This window comes from Mustela nivalis (genome assembly GCF_964662115.1).
Source record: "Mustela nivalis genome assembly, chromosome: 18".
Classification (NCBI taxonomy): domain Eukaryota; kingdom Metazoa; phylum Chordata; class Mammalia; order Carnivora; family Mustelidae; genus Mustela; species Mustela nivalis.
Genome location: NC_139037.1, coordinates 15,822,933 through 15,835,030, shown reverse-complemented (window position 1 = coordinate 15,835,030; position 12,098 = coordinate 15,822,933). Strand labels below are relative to the sequence as shown.

General features: G+C 43.6%; 1 protein-coding gene across 3 annotated transcripts in view; it reads left to right on the top strand.

Moving 5' to 3' along the window:
• Nucleotides 1-12,098, top strand: part of WWP2 (WW domain containing E3 ubiquitin protein ligase 2) — a 147,652-nt gene that overhangs the window by 117,540 nt on the left and 18,014 nt on the right. For all 3 annotated transcript variants that reach the window (XM_082711686.1, XM_082711687.1, XM_082711688.1), the window contains 2 exons: nucleotides 297-386; nucleotides 8,878-9,052. In XM_082711686.1, the coding sequence (XP_082567812.1) occupies nucleotides 297-386; nucleotides 8,878-9,052 (265 nt within the window). The remainder of the gene's footprint in view (nucleotides 1-296; nucleotides 387-8,877; nucleotides 9,053-12,098) is intronic.

Below are 12,098 nucleotides of genomic sequence, written 5' to 3'. Positions count from 1 at the left end.
GAAAAGTTCATAGAATGTAGATTTTTATAGGTCATTTAGGAGAAGCTAGAGTGACCCATGGCATATGCTAGTACACTGACTTCATTAAAGGGAGGTTTTGTTCTCAAGAAGTACTCCTGGGTGCCACCGTCAGTGACAGAATGGACCTGGTTTGACCACTGGGCTGATATCATATGTCGTCTTTATCCTCTTAAAGTTGCCACACCAGCAGCATCAGTAGTGAAGGACTCCTTCTCCAACAAGTGCTTATGCTTTTCAACTGTGTATCTCATGCTTCCTTTCACTTTATTTTTCAGATGGGAACAGCGAGAACTGCCTAATGGGCGCGTCTATTATGTTGACCATAATACCAAAACCACCACCTGGGAGCGGCCTCTTCCTCCAGGGTAAGGCTTGGACTGGCAAGCCCTGAGACTCTAGAACTGGCACCAAGAATCCCCCGCTGGCTTCTCTACCAGCACTGCCACAGCCATCTCTTTATTTCCCACTATTCTCGGCTCCTTTCCCTCTCTTTCCCCCGCTTCCGTTGTCATCTTCTACATTCTTTCCTCTCTTCAGTTTCCTTCTTCCCCACATTCATTGTGTAGGCCAGGACTGATGGCCAGGAGCTTTAGTAAATGATACTCAGAACTACTATGGCTCTCTGGTCCCGGAGGTAGGAGGGCTAGGAATCCTGCCTCTTGGGCCATTGGTATCCTGATGCCCTCAGTTATTTTACCTACAGAGATACCCTATCAGGGCCAGGTTCTCAGTCTCTTTCTGCAGAGATAGCAAAGAACAGGGACCTTTTCCCCTGGTCACTTAATTGCTTTTCCTATTCACTTCATTCTCTCATTTCTTAGGACATCCCAAGATTTATAGAGCATCTCCAGGGAAAAGGGGGCATGGGGAAGCCAAGATAGAGAGGGTGTTGGTGCATTTCATAGCATCCTGTCCCCATTCGGCCCCTGAAGGGTGCTGCTCATTCAGCTGGGCTTTGTGAGAATGCAGCTAAGTTCTCTAAAACCAGAGGATGAGTGAGGCTTCCAAGTGAGGGAAGACGGTCCAAGTTCAAGGAGAAGGAGTTTGGTTCCCAGCTTGCCAGGGACAGAAAGTTCTTTCCACATGTGCCTTTTGGTCCTGAGAGCATTCAGACGAGAACGTATTCTGCTCTCAGGAGAGAATTCCCTCCCAGTAAAGCAGTCACGAAGGGCTCCTGCAGAACATCTGAACACCTCCCCACCAACCTTGTAGAGGGAGAGGATGTCAGAGCTGGGGAATATTTGGAAAACCCTTAGACTCTGGTTCAGCCGTCAGTTATGTGCCAGGCAAATACCGCCTCACCTTCTGGTCCTACTGATTTCTGTGGATGGGCTGTTCCTGGTTTCAGTTTTCCAGTAGAATTCTGTGTTTTCCTTTTTTTCCCTTAACTTTCTGGAAATGAAACTATAATCTGTCATCATTGGTCCTCATTCTGTTTTCTACTTTAAGTCCAGAATATTTATTTACATATTTAACCAAAGGAAAATATTGACTTCTTAGAAAAAGGTCAAACTTATTACTTTGGAAATATTGGAAATTTTCATATTATGATGGATAGTTTCATATACACACTAAATAGAGAGAATCCCTACATACTTACCACTTAGCTTCAGTAATTATTCAAATCATGGCCAGTCTTGTTTCATCTGTACTAGAGGTTGACAAGCTATGAACCTGTGGACAAAATCCGACCTCTACCTGTCTTTGTAAATAAAGTTTTATTGGACAGACACACTCATTTGTTTATATGTATAATCTGTGGTTGTTTTTATGCTCAATGGCAGAGTTGAGTAATTGCGACCTAGACTGTATAGCCTGCCAAGCCTAAAATATTCACGTTGCGGCCCTTTATAGAAAAAAATTTGCCAACTCCTGATCTGTAATCCTCACGCGGCCCTATCCCCCTTTCTTAGATCATTTTGAGACAAACCCCAGGCATCATATAATTTTAACCATATTTTGGTATGTATTTCTAAAAAATGTTCTCTTATTAAAAACAAAACCACTGTATTGTTAACAGTATTCCTTTGCTGTCATCGAATACCCAGTCAGTAGTCAAATTTCTCCAGTGTCTTGCAAATTAATTGTTGATTTTTAACAGGATACATTTCATACTTTTACTTTTTGTGTTAACAGCCCATATATTTAAAAGCAGCATTTTTTTCTGAAACCAATAATACATTATATGTTAATTAATTGAGTTAAAATAATTAAAAAATATAAAAGCAGTCTTAACTCTAGAAGTGTTCTGGTTGTTTCCTCTTACCCCCTCTGGTCTATAAGTTATGTAGGCCTTGATCTCATGAACATTTGGATGAATCTAAATAAAGATATTTAATGGTGTTTTCTAAGAATGGCTGAGGTGGGACACTAGAGCCAGTTTTCCTTCTTTCTTTCTTTCTTTTTTTTTTTTTTAGTTTTTAAAAAGATTTTATTTATGTGACATAGAGAGCCACACACTGAGAGAGGGAACACAAGCAGGGGAGCGAGAGAGGGAGAAGCAGGCTTCCCACTGAGCAGGGAGCCCGATGTGGGGCTCATTCTCAGGACCCTGGGATCAAGGCCTGAGCCGAAGGCAGATGCTTAACGACTGAGCCACCCAGGCACCTCTAGCCCGTTAGTTCTTACTGAGTTTTAGTCGCATACCTCTGAGCCCCTGGCAGGTACTTCGCACTGTAACAGGGAGCCCAGAGAGAACAGAGTGCTTCAGTTCTCATTGCTCACTTATGGAAGAAGTTCCACCCCAGGGGAATATTACCATGCACACAGGACACTTGAAACTACAGATGGAGCCATTATTTCAGCAGACATAGGCACCCAGGAGTAAGATTGAGCCAAAGGATTCACTTTATCATGGCCGGCCACCGCCTTCTGTCAGAGCCAGGGAATGCTTGTATGAGAAATGGTAATTTTTAAAAAGAGACTTTATTTATTTATTTGAGAGAAAGACAGAAAGCATGCTTGAGTGCACTAGCAGCGGGAGAGGAAGAGGGAGAGGGAGAACCAAACTCCCCCCTGCGCAGGGAGCCCAGTGATGAGGTGGGGCCCAGTCCTGGGATCCCGAGACCATGACCTGAGCCGAAGGCAGATGCTTAACCGACTGAGCCATCCAGGTGCCCTCAAATGGTCATTTTTTAAAATCTAGGAACAAGAAATTTTAGATGTAAAGAGGAAGTAAAGATGAATGCAGTCATTTGCTCTTAGGAGGTGCTCAGACCAGAGGGGAGCAGGGAGAGGGGTCTCCGTAGAGTGTGGTGTAGGGGAGCCCTCTTAGAGGGAAGTGGCTCAGACTCATCTTGTAGGAAATGCTGGAGGTGGACTTCAATGACAAGAGGAAGTTGATCCAGGTTTGGGGAAGAGTGTGAGTATAAAAGACATCTGTAGGGAATGATTCATGGAACAGTTCTGTTGTAGTGGAAGGTGTATGTGAAACAAAGGTGCTCAGAGTGTGTCTAACAAGGCACCTGGGTGCAGCAGACACGCCTACTGGAAGTGGAGAGGGTAAAGGGCGGACTGGACCTCCCCCTACTGCTCTGTTTGTCAGTCTTTGTAAGATTGCACCCGGAATCAGGGTAAGCTTATGCTGCTTGGAAGTTTGAAATTCACCAGTGCTGAGGAATTTCAGTTAAACATGTAGATTGAACATGTGTTTATTTCCATTCCTTTCTAAAAACTCCCTAAAATGGCAATAGAAGTATAATGATAAAGAAATGGAAGAGGAGAAGCAGCATATGGGAGATGGTAATCAAAGTTTAGTTGCTGATAGATAAATGGCAGAGCTGAGAAAGCTGAAACCCAAGTTTGCAGTGTGGGTATCCCCCAGGAAGCCAGCCAGTTTGCAGCTAGAAGCCCTGGAAAGCCTCAACAGTCAGACATTTGGGTGGGGTGTGTGTGTGTGTGTGTGTGTGTGTGTGTGTGTGTGTGCACGTGCGCGTGCGTGTAATGAGACTTAAAAACTCTGAAGTTAAGTCAAAAATATGTGCAGGGAGCAGTTAGACTTTCTCAAGTTGTCACCCATCACTTGCATCCTGTTGTCCCATGCATGTGTGCACATGTGTACGCCTCTCACACACATGCACACACGCAGCCATCCTGTGGGATACAGCCATAGCAGAAGGCAGAGATGAACTCAGACAAAAAGGGATTAAGTGAGGATACTGTCCCCAAGTTAAAGATTGGAGTTTTTTGTTGGCTAAAGTGACCAGTCTAAGGGAAGAAAACTATAGATCGTGCTGTTCAGGGGTCTTTTAGTCAAAGAGCAGGGTAAAGCCACTGGTCAGCCTGCCACACCCTGGATACCCAGAGTGTCCATTCAGCATTTTAGTGACTCACTTTTCAGTGTGAAAGAATAACATGGAACCAGCAGACAAAGAAAGGGGGCCTTGGTGAAAACAATGTGGAAATAGAACCAAATTATAATTCATATCCTCAAAAGTTTGGGAGAAAATATGGCATCTCTACAAGAACAGGAGATTGTAAAAGGGATCATTCAGGAAACAAGAACTTTTATTTTTATTTTTTATTTTTAAAAAAAGATTTTATTTATTTATTTATTTGCCAGAGAGAGAAAGAGAGAGAGAGAGCGAGCGCACAAGCAAGGGTAGCGGCAGGCAGAGGGAGAAGCAGGCTCCTTACTGCCCGATGTGGGGCTCAATCCCAGAACCCTGGGACCATGAGCTGAGCTGAAGGCAGGCACTTAACCAGTGGAGCCATTCAGGTGTCCCAAGAGGACCTTTTAAAAATTAATAAATAGTTGACTGTTAAACAGCCTAGGGACTAGGACAGTTGACACCCTGCACAGTTGAAAATACGGATATAACTTGGATTCCCCCAAGACTTAACTATTAATAGCTTACTGTTGACCAAAAGCCTTACAATGATGAACAAATATTTTGTATGTATATGTATTATATGCTATAATCTTAAAGTAAAGTAAGGTAGGGAAAAGAAAATCACAAGGAAGAAAAATGCATTTCTAGTACTATAGTGTATTTATTGAAAAAAAATCCATGTGTAAGCAGACCCTCACAGTTCAAACCCTTGCTGATCAAGGGTCAACTACATATAACAGCAGAAAAAAAAAAATTACAGGATTGAAAGATAATGTTGGAGATAAGAAAAATAGAGGATGAGTCTAGGAGCTTCAACATCATTCATGAATAGTTCCAGCAAGAACTAGAAATAGAGGATAGGAAATTGTCAAAGAAAGAATGAAGGGATTTTGCTGGAATTGAGAGGTGAGGTATTCACATTGAAAGGGCCTACAAATGCCCAACCCAGAGAATGGGAAAAGAAGTGGCCCTTGAATTTCATTCTAGTGAAATTTTGGGATGGCAAGAGAACATCTCAGAAGGCCCCAGAAGGTGAAAGTAGGGTACATATCAAAGATCAGGAATCAAGGATACCATCTCTCATCTCAACAGCCCACTATAGAACTGGATCCTTAAAATTCTGATGGAAAATTATTTCCTGCCTGGAAATCAACTCCTAGTCATCTTAACAGCCCTGAGGGTTGAAATTAAGGTATCTTTAGTGTGTTCAAATGGTTCGTTTTGGTGCATTCTTTCTCAGAAGCTACTAGATGGTTTGTTCCACCAGACAAGAGGAAACCAAGAAAGAAGTCATGAGTTGCAGGACACAGGGGACTCCATTCAGGGGCCAAAGACATTCCCACAAGGAAGGTAAGGGAAGCTGACTCAGGACAGTGATGTAGAGCTGGCCTGGAGGACAGGTGTCCGCGTAGGATGAAGTGGGCCTGGAGAAACGTGGGGAGGCACATCTAACTGACACCGAGGGGCCACCTGTGCTATGAGAAACTGGGGGTGCAGTAGTGATAGCTTCTTGCGAATCAAGCAGAATGAAATGCATAGTTCTTTAACTTCAGAAAAAAAGAAAAAGTTGTACAAATAAGGAAATGCATTTCTAATTCTACAAAGTCATAATACAAACTCTGAATGTTCATTTATGATGATTTTCTAAATTGGAAGGCTGGGGGAGGAGAGGGCACTGTGTGTCTTGTGGGGTGGGATACAATAACTCAGTGCTCAGCTCCAATAGTGGAAGGTTCACAGGTAATGTCTAATATGACAGAAATCAAGAAATAGTAAGAGAAGCATGTTATTCAGCAATATGGCTGTAAATAGAAGAAACAATTGAGAATGGAAGTTTGTTGCTTTTCAGGAGCAGGAATTGGCAATGGGGAGAGCTAGGGAAGGGGATGATGTTTTTTATTGTACCTCCTATAGAATTGTTTGTATTTGTTAACTCTTGATACTTGATTCCTTTGATAAAAAAAGAAAAAGAAAAGTCACTAGTTGAGAGGATTTATGAGAAGGGTGGGAAGGTTCCAGTTTGTTGTGAACCTTGAATACTAATTTGAGGTTTTGACTCAAGGGTGATGAGGAGTCACTTGAAGTTTTTGAGCAGAAGCATTGTGCACAAGCGGGGGCTGGGGGCGGGGGGGTGTAGTCTGATGTGATTATCCCCATGACAGTTTATAGGCTGGCTCAGAGTGGGGAGATTTGTTCGGGGATAGTTGGACGTAGAAATGGAAAGTCAAGGGCGAACACCAGAAGTGTTAAATAGTTTGCTGACATCAGCAGGAAGGGAAGAGTCAGGAGTGATGGGGTAGCTTCACCCCTGGGAGGGGGACTGGCAGGAGGAACACCCGGGAAGACTCAGGTTTGGGAAGAGGCTTGTGGCATTTAGCTGAGTCCAAAGTGACAGTAGGTCATGAAGTCAGTGCAGTCTAGCAGGCCGAATTCTGATGCAGTGTGGGCACTGGCCATCAGGACTGGGGACTCCTTGAAGAGAAGCCATTTTTAGAGAGGCTTTGAGTTGAAAGAATCACTGAAGAGGTGGCCAAAAAAAGTCAGTTAGGAAGCTAACTGAAAACTGAGGAAGCAGACCAAAGCATGGTAGTCACATGAGTAAGATAAGGATTCATGAGAAGATGAAATGAGAAGGTAGTTAGGGAACAAAGACTTTCCAACACATACAGTGCAATCCCTACTGGTTCCCTTTGTATTGGGTTACTGCTGTTTTCTTCAATTATATCTCTTTCTTATCTTTTTAAGCCCCTTTGTCCCTCTCCCCCTTTCCAATTTATAATGGAAACATCAGGCATATTGGAGAGAGTAGTACAATGAATCCCTTGTAACCACCACTTGGTTCTGACAATAACATTTTGTTTCATCTGACCTCCTACTTTTCAGGGGAGGTGGCTGATGAAATTTAAAGCAAATCCCAGATGTCATATTCTTTGAACCATAAATACATCACATACATCTTTAACAGATAAGGGTTAAAAAAAAAAAAGGACAAAACTAGGGGTGCCTCGCTGGTTCAGTCGGTAGAGCATGCAGCTCTTAATCTCAGGGTCATGAGTTTGAGCCCCACATTGGGCATAGAGATTACTTTAAAAACAAAACCAAAACTGAAATACCATTATCCCACCCAACAAAATTAACCGTATTTCCTTACTTCATGTCATCTATTTTCCCCAGTTGTCTTAAAACTATTTTTACAGTGTGATTTGTTTGAGTCCAGTTCAAACTCAAGACCATCACGTTGCTTTTGGCTGATACGTCTCATAAGTCTCTCTTAATCTATAAGTCTCCCACACTTTCTTATTTTATTCTGACCATTTATTTCTTGAAGATCCATAGCATTTGCTCTGCAGAATTTCTCATATTCTGAATGTGACTGGTGTGACCTTGAGGTATTGGGAAACATGCTCCTCTATCCCTTGTCTTCCCTGTAAACTGGTAGGTAGATATGAAGGCTTGATTAGATTTAAATTTACTGTTTAAAATTGAAGTATGATTTACATACAGTAAGATATACAGATCTCAGGTACGTAACTGGCTGAATTTTGACAAATGCATACATTTGTGTAACTTACACTCCAGCAAAATGTTAAAGCATTTCCATCATTCCACAAAGTTCCCTCTCTTACTTTCTCTTGATCACTTCTTCTCTCGGTGTGTGCAAATCAAGTTACACCTACCAACCACAGATGAAGATTTTGACCATCTGTTCTAGCCTTGCCTTGCCCATGGGTATTTTAGGTGTTTTAGTACTTTGGTAAGATTGCTTTCTCACTAAGAATCCTGCCATTGTTCATACCAACTCTTCTTCTCATGACCATGCAGCCTGTTTTCACTGGCACTTTATATCAGGATGATTTCTGTTGCAAGGAACAACAATTGGGATCCAAGTTGGCTTAAATAATGATGAGAATTCACTGGCTAATGTAACTGAAAATTCTAGATGTAGATCCTGGCAAGTAAACCCTGATCTAGTGACTCAGCAATTTCACCAAGGAGCTGGCATTTTTGTTTTGTTTTGTTTTTCTACTCTGCCATCTATTGGGTCAACCTCATATTGTGTTTACGTCGAAAATGGCAGCCAGTGGCTCCTCAGACTGCATACTTTCTCAGTCCTATCTGGCAAGGAAGAGAGACTGTATTTTCCTGAGAATTCCTAGCAAAAGTCTTGAGATTTGCCTTGATTAAGCTCCGCATAGGTCACATGCCCACTCCTGACCCAGTCAGCTGTTCACTTTGCACTTGGAGGAAAGTCACCTTCCCCAGGAAAAACATGGATCTCCTAAATGGAACTCAGGAGCTAATGGTGAGGAGGGACTGGTGGCTGCAGAGGCGGCCACAAATGACGGCTTTCATCACATAAGCCCCAGAAGCCTCCATGACCGGGCCTTGCTTGGCCAGGCTCCTGGGCCAGACACCAGGCTAAACTCTCCCTCAGTCCCTCCTTGCCGGCCATCCTGGGATGTCTCTGGAATTTGAAGGTCGGGGTGGGTGGTCCCTGTGTTCATTCTGAGCTTAATGTTTCCAGCTGGGAAAAGCGCACAGACCCCCGAGGCAGGTTTTACTATGTGGATCACAACACTCGGACCACCACCTGGCAGCGCCCGACAGCCGAGTACGTGCGGAACTACGAGCAGTGGCAGTCCCAGCGCAATCAGCTCCAGGGCGCCATGCAGCACTTCAGCCAAAGATTCCTCTACCAGGTGAGAGGGCGGGGGCTCGCCACACGGGCTGGAGCCTCCCGGCCCCCGAGAATGTGCTGCCTCATGCAGCAGCCGTTGATCTGTTTGGTGAGCGGGGAAAACTGTGGCTGGGAACGTCAGTGCTCTGAAGATTTTACGCATCACCGTGAAATTCCTCAAATTCCATTATTTCTAATTTAGTAACTCAATGTCTAGCCTCTGTGTTTAAGGATTCGAGATACCATCTTTCTTCCAAGACCGGATTTATTTTCTGGTCCCTCCCTCCAAGCCCATTTATTCTAATTTGAAACCTGAAGGTCAGCTGTGACCTCTCCCATACCCCTACTTTTCAGAACAAAACAGTTACCCAAATCCTTTTCGTAGCTGCTACTGTTTTTCTTTAGATCTTTCTTATTTGACAGATTCTCAAGGATAGAGGACCTTTAAAATTGATCTGAATCAGGGCTTGGCGAACTATGGCCCATGGGCCAAACTGGCCCACATTTTGTTTTGTAAATAAAGTTTTATTGGCACAGAAGCACTCCCAGTAGTTTAGATATTGACTCTGGCTGCTTTTATGTTGTAACAACAGAGTTGGGTAGTTACAGCAGAGATCATTTAGTCTATAAAGCCTAAAATATTTACTGTCTGGCCCATAGAAGAAAAAACTTACTGACCCTTGCTCTGTTTCAGCTTCCTTCTATCTGATGCCTGATTTTTCTCCATCCCTCCCAACTGAACAGTTAGGGCAGCCTCTGAATTGTTCTGTGTGTTGGCTTTGCTTTCTTCTCTGATCGGTACTGCTTGTTCCCAGCAGAGTAGTCTTCAAATGTCATTGTTGCTTGACCACTTTTTAAAAGTCACTGTGAAAGGTTTAAGAAGAGGGGCTTTTTCTCGGCATTTATCACTGCCATTTTAATCACTGGCTGGAAGCTTTCTGTAGTCATTATCTACAGAATAGCATTAGATTTCCTACTCTAGAATTCAGAGTGCTGTGGTTCCAAATAAACTGTCTAATGGCCTGTTGTACTGTTCCCTTCAGAAACCCTCCCAACCTCACCTGCCATCCCATTAGAGCCTCTACCAGTGACGTGGTGGCTGAGGGGAACCGAGCCACACAGCCTCTTTGGTAGGAATGGGAATTCCCAAGCTGGAACTCTGTGAATTCTCATGGCACCTTGAACATGAAGCTTGGGATCTGCACTAGAATTTCTGTAGAAGGTAGTGACTTAGAGGCTGGAAACTTTTTGACCTGGTCCACAACACTGAATCACCTTATTTAGTCAACATTGTTTCTACTTGACATAAACTCTAAGCCCACAACAATACCTTTTTTTTTTTTAAAAGATTTTATTTATTTATTTGACAGAGATCACAAGTAGGCAGAAAGAGAGAGAGAGGAGGAAGCAGGCTCCCCGCTGAGCAGAGAGCCCGATGTGGGGCTCGATCCCAGGACCCTGGGATCATGACTTGAGCTGAAGGCAGAGGCTTTAACCCACTGAGCCACCCAGGCGCCCCCCACAACAATACCTTTTTAAATTAGAAACTTGCCCAGTTAGATGCTCAGAAAATCTTTAATTCTGTTTAACCAAGTAGCATTCCTTATCAGGTTTGTCTTTGTTTGTAGCTTCTAACCCAAAGCAGGAATTACACCAGCAACCACAAGGGATTTATCTACTTGGTCTGCTCTGCCTCCTCTTCCATCTGTGGGGGCTGATGCTCATCGTATAGCGAGTAAACTGATGAGGAACCTCAGTTTCCCTAGTATGGATGTACAAAAAGCACAAAGTTTGTCACATCATGTTGTGTCGAGATGAGCTGTAATGCCTGGCTCTAATCCGTTCCACTCCACAGCCCTTTTCACACTTGCCTGGCATCCATTTTGAGCACGAGTTGCACAACTGGGTGGGGTCACTCATTCTCTGCATTTCAAAAACCATTCCTCCAGAGCAAGGGCCCAAAGGCTTTACCTGCTCTTTTCCTGGGTGGTTATAGCTGAAAAACTAGAAAAGTCTGGGTATCTCTGTCCTTTGACTTAGAGTTAAGGACACGTTCTAGAAGTCTCACAGTCATTTTGTTTCCTTGCTTACTCAGCTTCTCTAATTAAAAAAAAAAAAAAAAAAAATCTCTTAAAGGAATCTTGTTTTCCTCCACGATGCACCAAGTATGTTCTGCTAGTTGACTGAGATGTTTGGTGTGTGAAAGGGCAGGTTCTAGGGGTCGCATTCACTTGGTCTTTTGGAACATCCATTTCATCCATTTCTCTGGCCTGCTTCTGTCGCTCTAGCAGCATCATTTCGAGCACACAGAGGTAGAACTTTGCCTTGGAGTGTCTCCTTGAAGGAATTTTTTTTTTTTTTTTTAAGTACTTTAACCTGGTTTTCTCAGCTTGGCTGGGGATTCAGGGGGGTTCTGGATGGAGGTGATGGTTCCTTTTTCTCTGTGAAACAAGATTCATATTGAAAAACGTGTTAGGAATCTTTTCTGGGTCAGCTTTCAATGTGTCTCTGTTGACTTCCCTCTCCCCTGGATTTGCTTTGCCCCTCGTTTGCTATGGTGCCATGTCCTGGTTACAAGTAAGAAGCCTCGCTTTCATACAGTTATTTTGGGGTTTGGCCTCGGCCCAGGGTTTGACTCGGAAGACTTAAGAGCTGATACTGTACCAGTGGTTTCCCCTCCTCCTCCTCCTGCTGGGCTGAAACCAAGACTTCGTTCTTCTTCACTTGCTCTACAGAGAACATGAAGAGCAGTTCAAGATGGAAGCCAGGGGAACCCCACAGCGCAGTCTCCCACAGTTCCTTCCTGCCCTCGGCTTCAACACACTTTTATTGGTTTCTTTTATTGTTCCCTCATTTCTGATATGCTTCTGTTTCTTGATATCCCAGCACGCCTTTGTTTCTTGTGAGCATCACACACATACTTGCATTTTGCTCTCACAGTTTCACTGTGCCCGCTCTTTTGTGATTCTGCTGTGGACCCGTGGGGCTGCACCGGCATTCATGTGCATTGTGCCTTCTGCTTTCTGAGAGGCTCCTGTAACCCCCACTTTGGTCCTCCTTTAAGAACT